This window comes from Pipistrellus kuhlii, unplaced genomic scaffold (assembly GCF_014108245.1).
Source record: "Pipistrellus kuhlii isolate mPipKuh1 unplaced genomic scaffold, mPipKuh1.p scaffold_m20_p_11, whole genome shotgun sequence".
Classification (NCBI taxonomy): Eukaryota; Metazoa; Chordata; class Mammalia; order Chiroptera; family Vespertilionidae; genus Pipistrellus; species Pipistrellus kuhlii.
In genome coordinates, this window is record NW_023425416.1 from 51,168,522 (window position 1) to 51,189,866 (window position 21,345).

The 21,345-nt window shown below is 64.7% G+C and overlaps 1 protein-coding gene across 1 annotated transcript; it reads left to right on the top strand.

Moving 5' to 3' along the window:
- Positions 1 to 1,943: 1,943 nt before the first annotated feature.
- CISH (cytokine inducible SH2 containing protein) lies at positions 1,944 to 21,057 on the top strand. Its single transcript, XM_036432192.2, has 5 exons — positions 1,944 to 2,063; positions 4,710 to 4,918; positions 5,122 to 5,641; positions 19,503 to 19,513; positions 21,049 to 21,057. Exons 1-3 carry the CDS (start codon positions 2,044 to 2,046, stop codon positions 5,637 to 5,639), a joined length of 747 nt encoding a protein of 248 aa, XP_036288085.1. The 5' UTR covers positions 1,944 to 2,043; the 3' UTR covers positions 5,640 to 5,641; positions 19,503 to 19,513; positions 21,049 to 21,057.
- The last annotated feature ends 288 nt before the right edge of the window (positions 21,058 to 21,345 follow it).

A 21,345-nucleotide genomic window follows, 5' to 3' on the forward strand; every position in this document is an offset into this window, starting at 1 on the left:
CCTGCCTCCCCCACCCCCCATGGGTCCTCACTTCCCTGATTGGCGGGCGGCCAGGGGCCAGCATGGGTGGAGACCGGATGGCCTTGCAGGTGCAAAAGGCTCAGGCATGTTCCTTCTCCCGAACTTTCCAGAGGTTCTTTGCCCGGATCCTTTCGGCTGTGACAGCCGCAGACTAGACCCCTGCGGACCTGCTTGGATCTGGGGGCCCCCGCTGCACCCTTCCTCTCCCCCCCGCCGCCATATCCCTCTCCAAACCCCACCCCATGCCACTCACCGCCCCACCCCACCCTACCCCCAGAGTCCGGGGGTCCCAGAGGCACTGGCACACCCCAGACGGCCTCAGAGGCCTGGGACCCGCCCACATGCTGCCATCTACACTAAGGTGACCAGATTTTAACATTGGTAAAGCTGGACACCATTGACAGGGGGGGGGGTGTCCTTGATTAAAAATTTGGTCTCTATGGAGCAACAAAAATTTTCATAGAATGCAAAAATAGTATTGTAATATATTTAAAAATTTTTTAACATAAGTACAATTTACAAATATAATAAATTTAAAAATTATGTATAGTATTATTTTATTCTTTGGCATATTTCTCTTTTGAGTGAATTTTTTTTTATATTGATTTTTTACAGAGAGGAAAGGAGAGAGATAGAGAGCTAGAAATGTCGATGAGAGAGAAACATCGACCAGTTGCCTCCTGCACACCCCCTACCGGGGATGTGCCCGCAACCAAGGTACATGCCCTTGACCGGAATCGAACCCGAGACCCTTTAAAAGGTGATGAAAATTTTCACAAGATTTTGTTAAATTATATTTCACACATAAAATGGCTTTCAAAGTCTCAACACTTAATTGTGATTTTACTGATGTCCACACTTCATTTAAAACGAATTCAGTCACAGCATTAGTTCCCGGTAAGGACAGCGCATATTCCACAATTCTAACAACTGATCACCAATGCGAACTCTGATGAGCAGTTCTCGATAATCAGTTCTCAACAATTATTTGTTATTATTAAAGTTTAACATTATAAAATTATAACAAAAACAATATAAAACTCACATCCTGGCTAAATAACCACATGGCCGCCGAAAACCATATATTCCCTTCCCGTTCTCCTGCTGTTCCCTAGCTTGTCGAGCATTCTTTCCAAAGATCAGGACATTTTAAAAAATACATATTTTATTGATTTTTAAACAGAGAGGAAGAAAGAGGGATAGAGATAGAGTTAGAAACATCGATGAGAGAGAAGCAGCGATCAGCTGCCTCTTGCACACCCCTACTGGGGATGTACCCGCAACCAAGGTACATGCCCTTGACCGGAATCGAACCCGAGACCTCTCAGTCCGCAGGCCGACGCTCTGTCCACTGAGCAACACCGGTTTTGGCTAAAAATCGGGACTTTTTTAAAACGCCGCGGGCCAAATTGTTAAAAATCGGGACTGTCCCGCCTGAAACGGGACGTCTGGTCACCTTAACCTGCACAGACCCCAGGCCCTGCCCGGCGGGGTGAGAGCGCGGAGGACTAGCGGGCCCCGCCGGCCCCCAGACCGGTTCCCCCCCCACACCCCCCCCCCCCCCCCCGCCCGCCCGCCCGCCTCCGGGTCAAGTTCAAGCCCGAGCGCGTCAGCGTCCGCAGGCCCCGCCCCCGCGCCGCGATAGGCCGGCGCCGGGCCCCGCCCCCTTTTCCTGGAAAGTTCCTGGAAGCCGGTGCGCCGTCTTCCTGCGGGGCGGCCCGCGCCCGGCCCCGCCCGCCCGCCCGCCCGCGCCCGGCCCCGGCCCCGGCCCCGGCCCCGGCCCCGGCCCCGGCCCCGCGTTCCAGGAAGACGTGGCTTCCGGGAAGGCGGGCCGCGGGGACAAAAGATTAGGCGGCCGCCCCGCCCCGCCCCGCCGCCGGCCCGCCCCCCGCGCCGGCGCCTCCGGTCCCGTCCCTGTCCCCGTCCCAGTCTGGCCCGCGCCCGCGCCGCCGCCCGCCCGCCCGCAGCTCCCCGCGCCCGCGCCTCCTCCCTCCGAGCCCGGGCCGGGCGCCGCCGCCGGGAATGGTCCTCTGCGTCCAGGGGTGAGTAGGCGCCCCGCCCGGCCGGGCCCCGGAGAGCAGAGCGCCGGCCCGGGCCCGCCGCCGGGGGGGCCGGGGCTGGAGGGACCGGAGCGCAGGACTGGGTGCCGCCGGGGACGGTGACCCACCCGGGGCGGTGACCCTCGCCGCCGCCGTCGGAGAGCCGGGGGTCGGCTGGCGCCGGGGGCACACAGGTGCGCTCCGCCTGGGCTCTGGGGCCCCTGGGTCACCCTGGCAGCACGACCTCCGAGCCCGGGCTCCCCGGCCCGGACCCCCTGGGCCCAGCGCGCTCCTAGCCTGCCGCCCGCCCGGGCCTGCCGCGGGCTCGGGCCGCCTGCCCCGCTCTGTCCGGCCGGCCCGCTCCCGCCACCCGCTCTTCTTGGGAAGCAGCCTGAGACCCGAGGCTCGCCTCAAGCTGGCACCTGCCAGCCAGCAGCTCTTGGGAGAAACTGGGTTTGGCCCGGTCCTGTCTGCCCGCCCCCCCTCCCCTCCTCACAGCCCAGCCTAGGATCCTGCCTCCCTTCTCCACGTCTCCCAAGCCTGCGGGGGTGGCAGGGGCCGATAAGACGGTCTTGGCCGGGGCGCAGCATTCCTGGCACATTCCTGCCGTTCCTTCCAGCGCCCAGACCCTCGGCGTCACCTTCCGCCAGGGGTCTGCGCTCCCCAGACGGACCGGCAGCTCAGAGAGCCGCGGGGAGAGCCGGTGGCCCAGGGAGCCGGTGTCAGAACTGGGTGGTACCGGGTGAGGCAGGGTGCCAGGTGGGGCCAGGTGGTGTGCCCCTTGCCCTTGCTCGGAGCGGAGCAGGCGGTCCCGTTTCCAGGAGGAACCTGGAGGTGCCAGGGAGAATGTACTTCTCTAACTGCCCCCCCTGTCTCCAGCGCCTCCCCCCTCCTCCCTGAGTTCTGGGACTCCCGGACACCTCGCCGCGCCCCACCCTGCCCTCCTCAGCTCCCCCGGGTCTAGGGCCCCACACCCTCTCACTCTGCGTCAGCTGAAGCTCAGGGCCAGAGGTGGGGGCAAGACTTGACGCCCTCCGCCCTCCACGCACCCAGCCATGGCAGCCAAGCCTCCTGGGAAGGGGAAGCAATTCCCAGCTGCAGGCTTGGGCTGCCCGCTTTCTGGAGGGCCGGGTCCCCCCTCGGCTGTTTGCCCCGTGGGCACGTGTCCCCAGGCGGAACCCCAGGGCTAGGCACCCGGATAGGCGGCCACCCCCGCCATGCCGATGCCACAGCCACGGGCACGCCCCTCCCAGACACTCAGTCGCTCACCAGAAACTTGTGGGCCCAACACGGCCGTGCCCACGCCCACATGCGCCGGGTAAGCTGTCTAGACGCGGCCGCCCCCAGAGGCTCCGGCAGGACTGGCTAGCCTCCCGCCGCGCTGGGAGGTTCCTGGGCCCAACGGGCAGGCCCCCAGCCAGGGCCTGGGAACACGGCCTCCGGCTGCCCGAGGGGGACTCCAGTCCCAGGTGCAGCCAGAGGGAGAGGCGTCAGGCAGGCTGGGGTGTGCCAGGGCGCGTGGCCCCCTCTGCCCGTGCTGCTTAGGGACCTGTTAGTCTCCGAAGGGTCACCTCTAACCTCATTGCTGGACGTGCTCTGCCGGCTGGTGGCTGGCTCCTGCCCTCCCCCCCCTTTCCTGCTGCCCGGGCAGCATCTGGCACCGTTTCCCCTGCTGTCACCTCTGCCCGGAGGGCCTTCCCCGGTCCTTCCTGTGGCCCTGCGGGCGGGCGCAGCTCAGGAGCAGGGAGGCCTGGCTCCCTGAGACACCTGGGCGCTGTGACTCGGGGATAAGCTCTCCCCGAGGGTCGGGCCCGTGGTTTCCTTGGACCGGCCAGGACCAGACGCGGCGCTGAGGCCTAGGGGTGCAGTATGGAGCTGTGAGGGAGGGCCAGCTGTCCCTCCCCCATGCCCCACTGCCAGGACGCCCGGCCATCATGCTGGGCTCAGGTTGGGGTGGCCAGCCGGGATATGCCGTGGCCGGAGAATCGGTCTGGGCCAGGCGGGCCCTCCATGATGGTTCTAGCATAGAATCGCAGAGCCTGGTGGGGCTGGTGGCCAGGGTGGGCCAGGGGCTGGGCAGGGTGGGTTCGGAGGGGGGTACGCAGACCTGCCCTTTGGCGGGAGCTCACGTTGATGGGAGGCGGGACTTGCCAGCGCCTTAGAGACCACTGCCCCTGGGACCCTCCGCCGGGAGGAGCAGGGAGCAGGACAGGACGATGCCCAGTGTGGACTTAGTCCTGCCCGCAGCTCAGCCAGGAGGACCCCCGTGTGAGGGGCCTTGGCACTGAGTCCGGTCAGCATGGTGGGCAGCCAGCTGGCCGCTGGGAGTTAGAAGTGCCCCCAGGGATGGCGTGGCCTTCGAATGGGCCACAGAGACAGCGACCGCTCCCTGAACCACAAACGCAGGAGAGCCGAGCATCTTTCCAGAGAAGCCACGCGCAGGGGAGCAGTCAGGGGGATTCTGCGATGACAGTGGCAAGCGGGTGCCAGACGCATTGAGCCAGGGCTGGGCAGAGGGGAGGCTGAGGGTCCCAGGGAGATGGGCTGGACAGGGTCGCGTGCCCAGGCTGGGGCACAGGGGACTGTTGGGGATCACTGGAGGTGGGGAGAGCACAGGGCCTCCCCTCACTGCCCCTCACTCCCTTCCAGACCTTGTCCTTCGCCGGCTCCGGAGCGGATCGGGCAGCCGCCCCGGCGGGCCCAGCCTGAGCCAGTTATGCAGCCGCTGCCTGCCGGGCCCTTCCCGGAGGCGGCGGCCGAGGAGGCCCCGGCCCAGCCCGAGAGCGAGCCCAAGGTGCGCGACCCAGGGGAGGACCTGCTGTGCATAGCCAAGACCTTCTCCTACCTGCAGGAGTCCGGTGAGTCCCAGCGGCAGGCGCTGCCCCGCCGAGCCCAGAGGAAGCTTCGCTCCGACCACAGCGGGACCAGTGGGACTGGGGAGGCCCGGCCCTGCCCGGGTGCTGGGGGAGGCGTGAAGGGGAGACCGGGTCCTGCCCTGGTTCGGTGCCCCCAGACCGTTTCCACGGTGACCAACCTCTCGGCCCCCCCCCCCCTTGCCCAGGCTGGTACTGGGGCTCCATCACGGCCAGCGAGGCCCGGCAGCACCTGCAGAAGATGCCGGAGGGCACGTTCCTGGTCCGGGACAGCACCCACCCCAGCTACCTGTTCACGCTGTCCGTCAAGACCACACGCGGCCCCACCAACGTGCGCATCGAGTACGCCGACTCCAGCTTCCGCCTGGACTCCAACTGCCTGTCCCGGCCGCGCATCCTGGCCTTCCCGGACGTGGTGAGCCTCGTGCAGCACTACGTGGCCTCCTGCGCCGCCGACGGCCCGGACCCCGCGCCCGCCCCGGCCCCGCCGGCCCCCAAGGAGGAGGCGGGGGACGCCGCGCCGCCCGGCCCCGCGGCCACGGCCGTGCACCTGAAGCTGGTGCAGCCCTTCGTGCCGCGCAGCCGCACGCCCAGCCTGCAGCACCTGTGCCGCCTGGCCATCCACCGCCTGGCCGCCGACGTGGACCGCCTGCCGCTGCCCCGGCGCATGGCCGACTACCTCCGCCAGTACCCCTTCCGGCTCTGACCGTCCTCCGGGGTCACGGCCCCCTGGACTCCGGCCACCGCCGTCCCTCCTCCGGCACCCCAGTGCCCACGGGCTCCAGGCAGCTGGACCTGGGAGAGCCTGTGCCCGAGGAGAGGAGCCGGGCAGGCCCCGGCTTCCCATGGGCAGTGCCGGGCCGCTCCCTGCCCAGCCCCCCGCGCTCCGCAGACTTCGCCTGAGACTCCGCAGCTCTCAGCTCGCAGGGCAGGGCGGCCCCTCCTCCCAGCCCGACTCTCAGACTCTCAGGGAGGATGGCGGCCAGCGGAAGGGGGCGGCCATGACGTCCCCTGGTGGGGAGCAGGCCAGGCTGGGCTGCGCAGTCACACATATTTATTTATTTATTCTCCTCGCCCCGCCTCTCTGCCCTGGGCGCCCAGAGCTCCGGGGACCCCCGCTCCGCCCAGCTCCTCTGCTCCCCGCGGACAGCCCGCAGAAGCCCGCCGTGGCTGTGTCCCCCCGGCCCCCCAGCCCTGCACAGGAGGCGGCGAAAGGACAGGAACATGGAACAAGCCTCAGCACCCAGCGGAGCCCTGGGTCCTCAGAGCTGGTCTCGCTGGCCGCTCCGCTGGCCCCGCTGACCTTGCTTCCCCCCGGGAAGGGCCTGCCCGCCCCTGAGAGCGAAGGAGACGGCATCTAAGGGGACTTTATAAAACCATCACTATCACACACACACACACACACAGTTCGCTCGTCTGTCCTCCCACTGATTTTCTACGATGGCAATAAAATTGCTCCTGTTCATGGAGCCTGTGGGCCTCTTCTGCGTCTGCGCACGGACGGGTCCCCTCGGTCTCGTCATCACTGTCCCCGCTGTCTGTCCGGCTGCCCCGGGCTCGGGCCATGGGAGCGCTGGGGCAGGCGGCTCTGTCCTCTCGCCTCTGGTTCCCGGAGGATGAGGCGGGAGGGAAGGCCGCTGCCAGGGCAGGGAGGGCAGAGGAGCACCAGCCCGAGATGTGCCAACAGGAGAGGCCCATCGGACTAAAAGGGGAGGCTGGGGGGGTGCCCTGGCCGGCCACCTGGGGAGCAGGTGCAGGGCCATTGGGGGTCCGTGTGGTGAAGCTCCTCATTGCTCAGCCTGGGTCTCGGCGCCTTTGCGACCCCCGGAATGCCCGCGAGGCCACGGCGGAGGGTGAGGGGCAGACGGCCTCAGGGGGACCGGGCGCGGGTGAGGGGCTGGGGGAAGCTCTGCAGCAGGTGGCACGGAGCGGGGGCACCTGTGCAAAGAGCAGGCGCTGGCTGTGCCACCATCAGGGCGAGGACATCCGGGGGCGGGTGGGGGCGGCGGGAGCTGCCGGGCAATCCTCTCCGGGGCTGGGCCCGTCAGCGGGTGGGGTGCCCTCCCCCCCCGCCCCCCCGGGAGCTGAGGCGTGTGGGCTGTGGCAGGCAGGGTGGCCTGGAGCTCCTGGCTCTTGTCTCGCTCACAGCTGAAGCGGGAAGGCTCTGAGGGTGGTGGTCACCCAGCCTGTGAGGGGCAGAGCCAGGGTGCACACTCTGACCCAGAGGTCTGCCCTGCCCCCAGGGGCTGAGGGCATGAGAAGGGTGGGGAGATCCTGGAGGGCTCTCCGGAGGAGGGAGCGGGGCCGGGCCTGGGCGCTGGGCCCGGAGGATTCTGCCCGCCGTGGGGAGGGGCACTGGAGATGGGTCCTTATGCTCTGCCTCCCTGGCCTCACCGTCCTCCTCCGCACCAGGTTTGGGGACAGATGCCAGGAGGCCAGTCCGGGCCAGGTCTCCCTGGGACATCCGTCACCCCAAGCACTGAGTGTCCCCCGAGTCACCTGGCCTGGCCTGGCAGCTGCCCACTGAGCAGAGGGTGCTGGGCCGGGGCCACCTCAGGTGAGGGGGTTGGGCCGTGGCCAGCTGGCTCCCCCCAGGGGACCCTCCCCCCTGCACAGCAGCCCACAGTGATGCCAGGGGCAGGGGGCCTGGAGCCAGAAAGAAGGCGGAGGATGGGGGAGCTCCCAGCGGCCCTTCCGGAGGTGGAGGCGGGAGCCAGCAGGCTGGCAGCCCTGCCACACCAACCTGTTGGGCCAGTTTCTGGAGAACGGGCGAGCTTTGCCAGAAATCAATGCCTCTCACCACCCCCCTGCCAGGGCCAGGCCGAGTCCCAGGCAGGGGCCCCTGTGTCTCCGATACGAGATGGAGGAGGCCCTGGAGGTTCCGTCCTCCTCACCCATCCCCACGGCCTGGTTCACCCCACCTCCCTCCGGCCTGGGCCGGCCGCCAAGCGCTTGGTTCTGGGCATTCCCCTCGGTCTCACCAACTCAGCCGGTTCCTTGGCTGTGAAACAGGAGCGAGACCATCTCTCTCCAGGGGGCACGAAGGGAGGGGCCCAGGGGCACGGTGCTCAGGGGATGAGCGCCGAGCAGGCCCGATGAGCTCAGCCTGGCGGCTGCCCTGGTCCATGTGTGGGTGTTTGTTTTTAATATATTTTTATTGATTTGAGAGAGGAAGGGAGAGGGGGAGATAGAGACAGCAATGATGAGAGAGAATCATTGGTCGGCTGCCTCCTGCATGCCCCCCACTGGGGATCCAGCCTGCAACCCGGGCCTGTGCCCTGACCGGGAATCGAACCAGGGACCCTTCGATCTGCAGGTTGATGCTCTCTCTGCTGAGCAAAACGGGCCAGGGCCTCCCTCCCAACTGCCCTCCGGCCGCTGCCCTCTGTCTTGCCCAGGACCAGCCTATCACCTCTTGCTCGCCGGCGAGGCCCTCCTCTCGGCCTCCTCCTTAGCCTTCCCACCGCCTCTGTGAGGGTGCTCCCAAACCAGCCCCGCCCTGCCTTCCCCTCAGCGTGTCCAGGGCTCCTCCCTGCCCTGCCCGGCCTCCCCCGGGCCCAGGACGGGCTCTCCCCGCTGCCCGCGCTCTGTGGCTCCCTCCAGGGGTCCCCGCGCCGCCCTTCCACCTGGGATAGCCTGCGTCCTCAGTCTGCCCTCAGTCTGCCGGGGAAAACTCCTACTCACCCTTCAAAGCCCGGCCCAAACGCTCCTTTTCTAAGAAGCCTCCCCTGACGTCCCCCGCCGTCAGTCACGCCTGCCTTAGGGAGCCCGCTGCACTGCATGCTGTGAATTCCCCTGAAGCTGGAGTCTTCAGGTTCTCCAGTCTCATGGGAGAAAACATGCTTCCCATTCACATGGAAACAGCCATTCTTGCCAGGGACCGGTTTGGCTCAGTGGACAGAGCGTCGGCCTGAGGACTGAAGGGTCCCGGGTTCGATTCCGGTCAGGGGCATGTACCTTGGTTGCGGACACATCCTCAGTGGGGGGTGTGCAGGAGGCAGCTGATTGATGTTTCTCTCTCATCGACGTTTCTAACTCTCTGTCTCTCTCAATTCCTCTCTGTGTAAAATTAAAAAATAAAAAAATATTTAACAAAAAAAATAATAATAATAAAACAGCCATTCTTTGGTTCCTTATGAAACTTCTCTCTCTCTCTCTCTCTCTCTCTCTCTCTCTCTCTCTCACACACACACACACACACACACACACACACACCGTTTAACCTCTTAGAGCCTCAGTTTCTCCGTTTGTCTAGCAGAGGCAGTGGTGGAGCCCATGCCATGGCAGGTGGGGGCTGGGGAGTGGCGGGCCTGGGCTTGGGGTCGCAGAGCGAGTGGAAGCGGGTGCTCCTCTCTCAGCAGGAGGCTGGGCAGGCCGGAGCGGGAGGCACCTTTTGGGCGTGGCCCGAGCTCTGTGCTCCATGGGGAGACATTTGCCCCGGGGACGAGGTCTCATAGAAGCAGGCAGGGCCCAGAGCACAGGAGGCAGCCACTGGGACTGGGGGGGGGAGACTCCTCCAGTCCCCACTGGGGAGGCCACACTCAGTGGTGGGGCTGGAGGGAGGGGGACACGTCAAGGCGCCCCAGGCAGAGCCTGTCCGGGGCCTCTCTCCACACCCAGCACCGACGGGCCAGGTTCCATGGCCGTTCTGTCTCTGGAGCTGGGTCCTGAGGTAAGGACATCGCTCAGAGGCTGGACTGGACCAAAGCTTTGCTCATTTCTGTGGGGTTATTTTTAGTCCTCACCCAAGGATATTTTTCCCTTGATTTTTAGAGAGAGTGGAAGAGAGAGGGAGAGATAGAGAGAAATATCAATGTGAGACAGACACATCAATGGGTTGCCTCCTGCACACACCCCAACCAGGGCCTGGGCTGGGGAGGAGCCTGCAACCGAGGTACGTGCCCTTGACCAGAATCGAACCCAGGACCCTTCCGTCTATAGGCCGACTCTCTATCCACTGGGCCAGAAAAGGCAGGTCCAAAGCTCTGCTCTTAAAAATGCCTCTCGGGCCCGGCCGCATGGCTCGGTGGTTGAGCATCGATCTATGAACCAATAGGTCACGGATCGATTCCTGGTCAGGGCACAGGCCCGGGTGGCGGGCTCCATCCCCAGACAGGGGCGTGCAGGAGGCAGCCGACCCATGATTCTCTCCTGTCATTGATGTTTCTCTCCCTCTCCCCTCTTCTCTGAATCGATAAAATATATTTTTAAAAATACCTCTCGGCCCTCCGCACTTCACAGCTGCCTACCCCACCAGCCCCACCCTGAGCAACATCAGTGTGTGTGTGTGAGAGAGAGTGTGTGAGAGTGTGTGAGAGTGTGAGTGTGTGTGAGTGTGTGTGTGTGAGTGTGTGTGTGTGGGGGGGTGTGTGAAAGAGTGTGTGTGGGTGTGTGAGAGTGTGTGAGTGTGTGTGAGTGTGTGAGAGTGTGTGAGTGTGTGTGTGTGTGTGTGAGAGTGTGTGAGTGTGTGTGAGTGTGTGTGAGTGTGTGTGAGTGTGTGTGAGTGTGTGAGAGTGTGTGAGAGTGTGAGTGTGTGTGTGAGTGTGTGTGTGTGTGTGTGTGTATGAGAGAGAGTGTGTGAGTGTGTGTGTGAGTGTGTGAGTGGGGGTGTGTTTGTGAGAGAGTGTGTGAGAGTGTGTGAGTGTGTGTGTGAGTGTGTGAGTGTGTGTGTGTGTGGTGTGGAGTGTGGGTGTGTGTGGGGGTGTGTGTGTGAGTGTGTGTGAGTGTGTGTGTGTGGGTGTGGTTGTGTGAGTGTGTGTGTGGGTGTGAGTGTGTGAGTGTGAGTGTGTGTGTGAGTGTGTGTGTGAGTGTGTGTGTGTGTGGTGTGAGTGTGAGTGTGTGTGTGTGTGTGGGTGTGAGTGTGTGTGAGAGTGTGTGGGTGTGTGTGCGGGAGTGTGTGTGAGTGTATTAACCTCTGCACTTGGCAGCACTCCTGTTCTCTCAGCTCCTGGGTGGCCACGTTACTAGGACAAGTTCTCAGGAAACCTTTTTTTTAAAAATATTTTTATTGATTTTGTACAGAGAGGAAGGGAGAGGGACAGAGAGCTAGAAACATCGATGAGAGAGAAACATCCACCAGCTGCCTCCTGCACACCCCCCACTGGGGATGTGCCCGCAACCAAGGCACATGCCCCTGCCCGGAATCGAACCCGGGACTCTTCTGTCCGCAGTCCGACGCTCTACCACTGAGCCAAACCGGTTCCGGCAAGAAACTTTTTCTCCAAAGCCCCCGAGAGGCGAGGCCTGGGGGCTCATCCAGGAGGGAGCACAGGGCACCCCTGGCAGAAAGCACCCTCACCCCTCAGGCCAGCGGGCACCGAGCGGGCAGGCTGGGCTGGCCCTGCGGGCGGCTGGTCTCACTGGGCCGCGTCTGCCTCCGAGTGGACCAAAGCCTGGCTCCCCTCTGCCCGCCCCTGGGGCCGGCTGGTCTCTGCTGCCCGGACCTTTCCTTCGGGGGCCTGGGCGGGGGCTGTGGGCTTGGGGAGCAGTGGCACCCCCTTTCAGCACCTCGACGACCACCCCTTTCTCCAGTGTCTCAGCGGGCGGGGGGGCCGGGCTGGGAGCCCCGGTGCCCGCAGACAGGGAGGCCCGGGCACCCCGCCCCCACGGTGAGGTGTTTTCGCTGGAATCACAGCAGCTGCGGCCGGAGCCGCTTCCCAGGAAGAGCGGGCGCCTCTTCCAAGAACTCCGAGGGGGGCGGGGAGTTAATTTTAAACCGGCCTCCACCGCTTCTCAGGAACTGGTTGCTCAATGTGATCTGGCAGGTCCCGGGCAGCGGCAGGCGCGGTGCCAGCTCAGAAGTGGTGGGCGTGGAGGGCACACCCCAGGGGGGAGCCTGGTGACCTTGAGGGAGCAGAGCCCTGTCCTTGTCCATGAATCAGGGCCCGTCACCTCCGACCCGCACCCCCCAACCCCACTTGCTGGGCTGTGGAGCGGGGTGACTTCCTCTCTCCGAACCAGGTGGGTGACGTCATCACAAGACGGACAAGCCCAGCGGGCCCCAAGGCTCACTGTCCCGTCCCCCCTTCCTGCTCAGCACCTGCCCTCCTGCCCCCACCTGTCCCTCTGGAGGCGATCTGATGAAGGCCAGAGTGAGGCCTGGGCCATTAGCCCGGGGCTGGGACCCTCTGTACCAGGCCCGCGGGGGTGGGGGAGCTGGAGGGGGGACCAGGCGAGCTGGCCCCCAGGCAAGCTGGCCGAGGCTCTGGGCCCCAGGAGGGAGGTGGCCTCGCCGGGCGGCCCTGTAGCTGCCCAGAGGCAGAGCGCCTTCACAGACACTGGTCTGCTGTCCCCTCCCCAGGTGACCCCCTCCCAGCTGACCGTGGGCCCCCCTCCCAGGTCAGGGCCCTGAAGAGGCTCCTCCCAGGACACCCCCTCCTCTGCCTCCGCCCGCTGCCCGGGAGACCCCAGCAGCCGGCGCTGGCGAGGCCTCCGTTCTCGGAAAGAATCCTGAGCGGCCGCTGCCAGGAGCCCGAGTTCTCGGAATCGGCGCCGCGGGGAGAGGGGACGCTTCTTGGAACGCCCAGGCTCTGGGGAGGGAGGCTCAGAGAAGGGGCACTGACCTGGTGGAGAGGGAGGGGGCGCTAACACCTCCAGGAAGCTCTCCTGGACTGCAGGTGCCTCCTTAGGTACCCGTCTCGGCAGCAAGTCTGCTGGGTCCGGGTCTGGCCCGCAGAGCTCCTGCCCGGGGAGCACTGGGCCTGGAGTCCACCCACCTGGTGGCACAGCTGTGGCGGCATCTACGGGCTGCAGAGACACCGGTGCCGGCTACGGGTGGCTCCGGAGCCAGGCCACCTGTGTGACCAGCCAGTCACATCCTCCCCGAGCCACTCTCTAAAGCGGGACACACGATCACTCACTTCCGGAATGGTGGCGAGGAGTCCGTGTGTGGACTGGGTGATCTTCCTTTCTCCCTGGAGTCTCCTCCTGCCCCTCCCTCCAGCCCCCTCCTGTCCAGGGGGCCCTGTGGACACAGGCCCCTGCTCTGGCCCTCACAGGAGTGCAGGTCCGCCTTACAGGACCGAAGCCTTTAACAGTTATAAATGAAGCTACAAACTGCTGATGACATGTGCTTACCGCCTCCTCCACAAAGGAACGTTCACGACAACAAACATCTGTAAATCTGTGGTTTTCGTATGTCTGAAAGCCATATAAAAATATAGGAGAAAGTAAAATATAAAAAATGATTGAACTTGATCACTGCTCGTGCCCAGGTGTTCAGTGATGTTCGGTAAGAAATAAAGTCAGGACAGGACGCGCTGCTCAGTGGTTGAGCATCTGCCTCTGAACCAGGAGGTCACGGTTGGATGCTGGTCAGGGGCACATGCCCGGGTTGCTGGCTCGGTCCCCAGTGTGGGGTATGCAGGAGACAGCCGATCAGTGATTCTCTCCCATCACCGATGTTTCTATCTCTCTCCCTCTCCCTTCCTCTCTGAAATCAATAAAAATATATATTTTTTTTTAAAGAAAGAAAGAGCCCTCGCCAGTGTTGCTCAGTGGATAGAGCGTCAGCCTGTGGACTCAAGGATCCCGGGTTTGATTCCAGGCAAGGGAATGTACCCAGTAGGGGATGTGCAGGAGGCAGCTGATCGATGTTTCTCTCTCATCAATGTTCCTAGCTCTCTGTCCTTCTCCCTTCTTCTCTGTAAAGTAAATCAATAAAATATATTTTAAAAAAGTAATGAAGATATGCCTAATATGTAAAGTATTATATATTTATTCTGTAGTATTCACTGTTCTCGCTTTTATCCCAGTAAAACTATTATAATGTTGTTATAAATCAAGATTTTCACATCATTCCCATTGTATTGACGGTGATTTAAAAGACTCAAATAAAATATTATATTCAACGATCACAAAACAAAAATTAAATCTAATTTACTATATTAAAATTATAGTTAAAAAACGGATTGTTAAAATAATCAAAATCAGTAAAGTGAAAAGCAACATACAAACTCTAAGTTATCACAAACTAAGGTCAAATTCGAATGAGAAAGATATGAATTAAAACTGTATTTAACTTGTTGAAATGGTTATTGACTGTGAGGTGTTTTTGTAGAAATAAGGCCTTTCCGGCTCACACTCAGATCCTCGGGGAACTGGGAGGCGGGCTCACACGGTGTTGTCGCCGGTGCCGGTGGGGGTGCCGGCTGGGGTGCCGGCTGGGGGTGCCGGCTGGGGGTGCCGGCTGGGGGTGCCGGTGGGGGTGCCGGCTGGGGGTGCCGGCTGGGGTGCCGGCTGGGGGTGCCGGCTGGGGGTGCCGGTGGGGGTGCCGGCTGGGGGTGCCGGTGGGGGTGCCGGCTGGGGGTGCCGTCTGGGGGTGCCGGGTGGGGGTGCCGGTGGGGGTGCCGGTGGAGGTGTCGGTGGGGGTGCCGGTGGGGGTGCCGGCGGGGGTGGCCAGACACGTGCCAGGCGGAGCGTCCGGTCCCCATGGCGGGGATGCTGTGTGATGGTGTGTTGGTGAGGCGTTCCCCAGGGCAGGCCAGGCACAGGCCCCAGCTAATGGCACTGGAACAATCTGGAAGAAAATAAAGTCCGGTGTCCTCCTCACACAGGCACTGACCATAACGTCACGTGGCTCGAGAGCCGCAGTTTGCCGACCACGGCCTTAGCTCAAGGCTCTCCCGCCCCCGGCAGTGCAGCCCTCTCCCTGTGCCAGCGCCCCGGGCCCTCAGGGAGCCTCCGGTGGGAGCTGGGGGCCCGGATGTGTGCGAGAAGGTGCTGCCCCCTGCGCTCGGCTGCTCCTGGGAACAGGACGCCGGTCCTTGTTTCTGAGCTGGGCGTTGTGTCGTCTGCCGGCATCCTTGGGGCCATGGAGCCTCGCCTGTTAGCTTGCGAGCTGAGTGAACTCTCGGCCCCTTCCCGAGGGAGAGGGACCGGGAGACGGAAGGAAACGCAGCCGGAGCAGGTGTGTGTGAGGGGTCCCCACTGCAGGCCACTGAGCCTCGGCCTCAGGGCAGAGCCGGTGTGGAGCATGGCTCAGGGCTGTCCCGCCGAGGGGGGGGAGGCTGGGCGAGTGTCCGCCCCCTCCCGCCCGGCACTGGCTCAGGGTTCCCCCAGGGGCGCCCCCTGACACGCTGTGCCCCGCCTCGCCGGGAGAGGCAGGCTGAGCCCCGCGGCCGAGTGCGGGGACGTGCGGGCACACGGACGTGAGCTGCTCGGGCCCCGGCTCCGCGGGAGCAGGGCTTATCTGAGAGCCACCGACCCGGGGCTGGCAAAACGCCGAGCAGATGGTGCTCAGGGCGGCCGTGTGGCCGGAGGACAGGGCCTGCGCGCCCGCCGCTCTCCTCCTGAGGCTGAGCTGCGATGGGCCGGGTCCGTGTCAATTGTTCCCTCCCGACCGCACCCTGGGGCAGGCCTGGCCATCGGCAAGTGCCCAGCAAAGGGGTGTGGCAGGGATGATGCCAGGAACAGGCGGCCCTGCGTCCCCCGGGACGGACGACCTCCCTGAGCTGGAGGAAGGCTGGGACCCGCCCCCGCAGCCGCCCCGCGGGCACCGAGGCCCTGCTCACGCCGGAAGCCGGACACGGACGCTCCAGCATCGCCCGCTTCCATTGCACACTGAGCACCTTAGCCAAGCTGTGGCCACGGAAAGTGAAGGAGAGCCGTGGCCCTGGCTGGTGCGGCTCAGTGCTTAGGGTGTCGGCCTGTGGACTGAGGGGTCCCGGGTTCGATCCCGGTCAAGGGCACGTCACTCGGTTGCAGGCTCACTGTCCGTGGGGCGCAGCCTGTGCAGCCAGGGCGGGGAAGGGAGAGTGGGAGCATGAAGCCGCCTGCCTCCCGGCTGAATCTTACCCTCCTCTCCCCCTCCCCCAGCACCCCCAAACCTTCCCGAGGCCCCAAGCCAGCCAGGTGCCAGGCAAGGCCCCGATGTCCCCCCCCCCCCCGCCACCCTGAGCCAGCCCGTTGCCCACAGGCCAGCTTGGGGGGGGGAGGGGCTGTGACTATTCCCAGAGACACGGCGAGGCCAGCAGCTGCGGCTCTGACAGTCCGGGGTGGGAGCAATGGGCTCAGAGCCAGGTGGGGCGAAGGCTGCCTCTCTGCCCCACCCCCCCACCCCCCATGGAGGGAAACACCCTACGAAGGAGCAGAGACCATTCAGTGAGAGGGCAGCACCCGCTTGTCTGGCCCCACCTCCCCCTCAAACATAGCGGGCGGGCCCAGCACACAGTCAGGGGAGCTGGGCACAAACAAAGCCTGGGTGGCAAACCCCGAGGCCGATGGGCCCGAGGGCCGTGTTCCAGGCTCCTCTGCCCTCTGAGGGCACATGGGGCCTTGCCAGGCCTTCAGGGAAGAGCAGGGCGGGGCAGGTGCTGTGCCCTCCACTAGCTGGGGGTGGGGGCTGGTGGGGGGAATGGCAGAGTCTGAAGGTCTGGGCTGGCCTGGGTGTGGCTCCCGCTGTTTCAGCCTCAGAGGACCCTCCACCCCAGCCTAGGGCTCCAGGCATCCATGTTGTGTGCAGAAGGTGGGTGAGCAGAGGGGAGGGGGGGCAAGGGGGACCCTCCCGCTGCTGAGGACTCAGCCTGAACCCAGCCACTCCTTAGGGGCCTGAGCAGGTGCCCAGGTCCAGGTCCACGTGCACCGCACAGGCCGGCCGCACCTGACACACACACACACACACACACACACACACACACACACACACCCCGCCTGGCGGACAGTGGTGTTCGGCGCCGTGGGGAGAGGAGGCCGGGTGACGGGGAGAGAGGACAGCCATGGGGAGAGGAGGCCGGGTGACGGGGAGAGAGGACAGCCGTGGGGAGAGGAGGCCGGGTGACGGGGAGAGGAGGCTGGGTGACGGGGAGAGGAGGCTGGGTGACGGGGAGAGGAGGCTGAGTGACGGGGAGAGGAGGCTGGGTGACGGGGAGAGAGGACAGCCATGGGGAGAGGAGGCTGGGTGACGGGGAGAGAGAACAGCTGGTGCTCGGTGCCCTGGGGAGAGGAGGCTGGGTGACGGGGAGAGGAGGCTGGGTGACGGGGAGAGGAGGCTGGGTGACGGGGAGAGGAGGCTGGGTGACGGGGAGAGAGGACCTCAGTCTCGGGGAGGCCCCTCAGCAGGGTGTGGCGGGAAGAGGGCTGCTCCCCAGGCCTGTCCTCGCCTGACCCCGAACCCGCCCCGCCCGGCCCCAGAGGAGCGAGGTGCTGGCTCCTGGCGGTGACTCAGCGGAAGGAAGACAGGAAGGGGGGTGGGGCGGCGGGGCCCCGGGCTCTGCTTCTGTTTTCCCGGGCCCAGCAGTTCCCAGAAACGGAGGCCCTGGAACTGCAGCGAGCCCGCTCTCAGGGCGCCGGTCCCCAGGCCCCACGGAGCCCCCCCCCCCCCCCCCGCCCCTGTCCTCAGACCGGGGCTGGGCGCCGGGCGGGCCACACCAGAGCCAGCGGTGGGTTGGAAGTCAGACTTTCCAGGAGCCTGCGGCCCAGGCTGGCTCGCTGGGCCACGCCCCTGGGTGAGAGGAGACACTGGAAACTCCAGGATGCGTGGGGATGGAGCAGTCAGGGCGGGCTTCCTGGGAGAGGAGGCAGAGAGAGGCTACCTACACCAAGGACCCGAGGGAGGGCACCCTCAGCTGCCCCACAGGAGTTCCCTCTCCCCCTGCCCTGCCCTGCCCTCCCCTCCCTCCCTTCTTCCTGTCTCGCTCTCTCTTCTTCTTCCTTACACTTTTCTGAGAAAAGCCCAGGTGAGAACACCGCACACAGACCAGGCACACCACCCGGTCCTGCATCAGCTCCTCCCGGGCACCCAGAGCTGGAATGGGGGCTCCCGCGGACCCTGTGGAGAGAGGGGCGCACGGAGGTCCCAGCCCAGGGCACCGCTGTCCTCCTGACCCACTGCCGCCAGCGCGCCCTGAGGACTGGAACTCATGAAATGCATTTATGTTTAAGATGCTGCTTTTATATTATTTTTTTTTATTTTTTTTAACACATATCTGAATTCCACAGGAAACTCACTTTGCAAGAGCAGAATCCAGCCCAGCCGGCGTGGCACAGGGGCTGAGCATCAACCTATGAAGCAGGAGCCCCAGTCTATTCCCGGTCCGGGCACAGGCCCAGGTTGCCGGCTTGATCCCCAGTGGGGGGCGTGCAGAAGGCAGCCGGTCCAGGATTCTCTTGAGAGGGCAGGGCGGGGCGAGGATGGGCTCCTGACTCCACTGTGGGGCAGGGAGGAGCTATCCTCCATTTTGTAACTGGAACCTGGCCCTCACCCAACCAATCGGGGTCAGCCAAAGCAGTGACATCACCACCGGAGTAAAACCCGGGGCTTGGAGAAATTCGCTCTCTCTTCCGCCATGCTGCCAGCATGAGTGGGAAGAGCCCATGCTAGCACGGAAGAGGCTCTTTTGGTCATTGCATCGGACTCGGCTCCCTGGTGGTCCTTGGGGATCGCGAAGTCTGGGTGTAACACTCTCATCACTGATGTTTCTCTCTTTCCCCCTCTCCCTTCCTCTCTGAAGCCAATAAAAATATAATTTTAAAAAAGAAAGAAGGAAGAGCGAACTGCAGGACCCTGGGGCCGGGCGGGTTGGAAGTTCAGCTCCGGGCAGAGGGTGTGGGTGCCTCCCGCCGGGGCCCTGGAGCACCCCGGACAGGCCCTGCAGGCTTCCGGCCTGCTGCCTGCGAGGTGGGCACACCTCACCACGTCCGCGGAGAGCCGGAGCTGGGGTCTGCCAGCCCCACCCACACGCGGAGTTCTTTGGGACACACACACACATACACACACACACACACACCCCCGGCTCTGCCCGCCTCCTGCTGGGCCGGGGAGCGGCGGGGAGGGAGGAAGCTCACTCTGCTTCCTGTCAGGTGCTTTGGGATTGGCCCCTTTGCCCTTTGCCCTGGAAGCCAGGTGGGCTCCGGGGCTCTGGGGTGCCCACCTGGGGGTGGAGGCCCCCTGGGAATGGAGCCCCAGGCTGCAGTGACCTCAGCCTGCTGGCCTGCTCACCCCTTCCCGCTGGGAAGTCAGAGGGGCTCAAACCCTCACGTGGCCACTTCCTGGGTGTGGCATTGGGCAAGCCAGGCCTCGGTCTCTTCCTGGTCTAGAGGCCGAGGAAGGCGCCCTGCGGGCGGGCGGAGGATCCTGCAGAGCTTATCCGTGGGGCCTGCTTCCTGCTGCGGACGCCTCCCGGCCGGGGAGAGGCCTCACACCCCCCTGCAGGCCCGCCCCTGGGCTGCCCCCCAATGGTCACATCTGACTCCAGAGCCCCCTCCACGCCCTGCCCCTGCCTCTGGGATGTCCTGAGGGCACCCCACTCTCTCATGCCCCTGACGTCCCCTCATCCGGAGCGGGGTCCTGGTCCCAGCCTGGACGGGGCAGGTCTGAGGGTCCGCTTTGGGGCTATGAGGTGAGAACCCCGGAACGACCCAGTGCTCTCCCAGCCGCCCGGCCGTGCAGCCTGCAGCGGGGCCTTTCTCCTGTGGCTGGAGGAGCCAGACCCGTCCCGCGCACACCGAGGGCAGGGCCCTCAGCTCAGCTGTGGCTCCTGCTCCCCTCCACGCCAGGGTGCCGGGCCAGCCACTGGCGGGGGCAGGACCAGCTTGCGTTCAGGCTGGGATTCTCTGACCGTGCGGGTGAGCCCGCCCGGCCGCCTTCCCGGGGTCTCGCTCCGGGAATTGCCCAACGCTGCCACGTGCCCCCCGTCTTGTCTCTCGGAGAAGTGTTCGAGGCGCCTATCCTGCACCAAACTCTCCCAGCCGCTGCCCATTCGTTCCCACCCCAAAGCCGCGTCCGTCTCCGCTGCAGCCGCACTGCACTCCGCCCACAGGGGGCGCTGGTTTCCTCCGGGGCTGTGACGAGTCGCCAGCAGGTGCAGCCGTGCACTGGACGCGGCTATCCCCTCGCTGTGCTGGAGGCCGCACCCAGTCCGATCAGCAGCTGCAGCCAGGGGCGCAGGCCGCATCCTTTCTGAGGCTCCGGGGAGACCCACCCGTCTTTCCCGGCGCCTGGAGACCGAGTCCCATCCACGGCCTTTCCCCAGCCTGCACCGTCCCACCCGGAGCCCGCCCTCCATCCCCTCTCGCTCTGACCTCCCTCCCTCCCCCTCCCATACCGAGCCCGGAACAGTGCGGGATCATCGCCCACCTCAGACCCTTTGCAGGGAGGCCATGCCCACAGGTGTGGAGGTTGAAACTGGGGCGCCGTGGGGGCCACAGGTGCGGCGGGCCGGTCCCGGGGCCCGTCCAGAGGCTTGTCCAGAACCGAGGGCCCAGAGGGACGACCAGGCCTGTTCTGGCTGACACGCCGGCCGGAGGCTGGCTGGGGCCCAGCGCCCCAGGAAGCTGCCGCCTCCACTGCGGACGCCAAGGACAGCCTGTGCTCCTGGCGGCCCCGGCAGGCAGCAGGTGCACTCAGTCCCGAAGTGGCCATGCCTCTGGGGCCTCCGTTCCCTGGCGGGGCTGTGGGAGAGCTGCTGAGCCCCATGGAAAGTTCCGGCTCGTTCCAGAAAACGCACACACTGCCGGCGTACCGTGTGACACCCAGAGTGTGGGGTGCGCCAGGCCCCGGGGAGCCAAGAGGAAGCAGCCAGGTTTCCCAGGCCGGGCAGACACCTCGGTGCTGGCGAAGCTTGGGCCAGGGGCTAGCGGAGGACAGTTCAGGCGGCATCCCAAGGAGGCTGCTGTGGCGGAGCCTGAGAAGTGAGGTTCAGGTGGCGGGTGTGTGTGTGTGTGTGTGTGTGTGTGCGTGTGTGTCAAGGGCGCTGCTGACAGACCCCTGGGCTGGCGAGAGAGGGAGGCGTGGCTGGGCCAGCAGAGGAGTGTCCGGAAGTGGCCTGGCCAGCGTGTTTAGCAGTTAGGACGTCAGCCTGTGCTCAGAGGTTCACGGTTTGACTCCTGGTCACAGGCACGTATGTGGGTCGCAGGTTCGATCCCAGCCCCTATTGGGGCGAGTTGTGGGAGGCAGCCAATCGATGTCCCTCTCCCTCTCCCTCCCTCCCTCCCCCCAGCCCCCCTTCCACCCTCTTTAAAAAGTCAATGGAAAAATGTCCTCGGGTGGCAATTAACAAAACAAACAAAAAGAATCCACCAGTGGCCAGGGATGGACAGCCATGGCTGCGGTGCCTGAGGCTGGCGGGGCGGCCGGACGCCTGCTCAGAGCGGGAGGGCCGGGGCGGCCGGGCCTTTCCCCTCGCCTCCTCCCCCTTTCAGACCCGGGCTCTGCAGACGTGCGGCCAGGGGAGCTGCCGGGTGCAGGGCAGGGATTGGGGTTCCGGCCCTGGGCCCAGGTACTAGTGGTGAGAGCAGGAGGGTTCAATAACGCACCCAGATGCTCCCGCGGAGAAACCCACGGCAGCTGGGAGACGCCCCGGGCCCGAGCGCCTCTGCCCGCACGGAGCTCTGAGGGCAGAGCGGGCAGCAGACTCCTCTCAGGGCCACCTCCGCCCCTGTCCTCCTCCGTCCGCCTCCAGGGGAGAGGAGGCGGC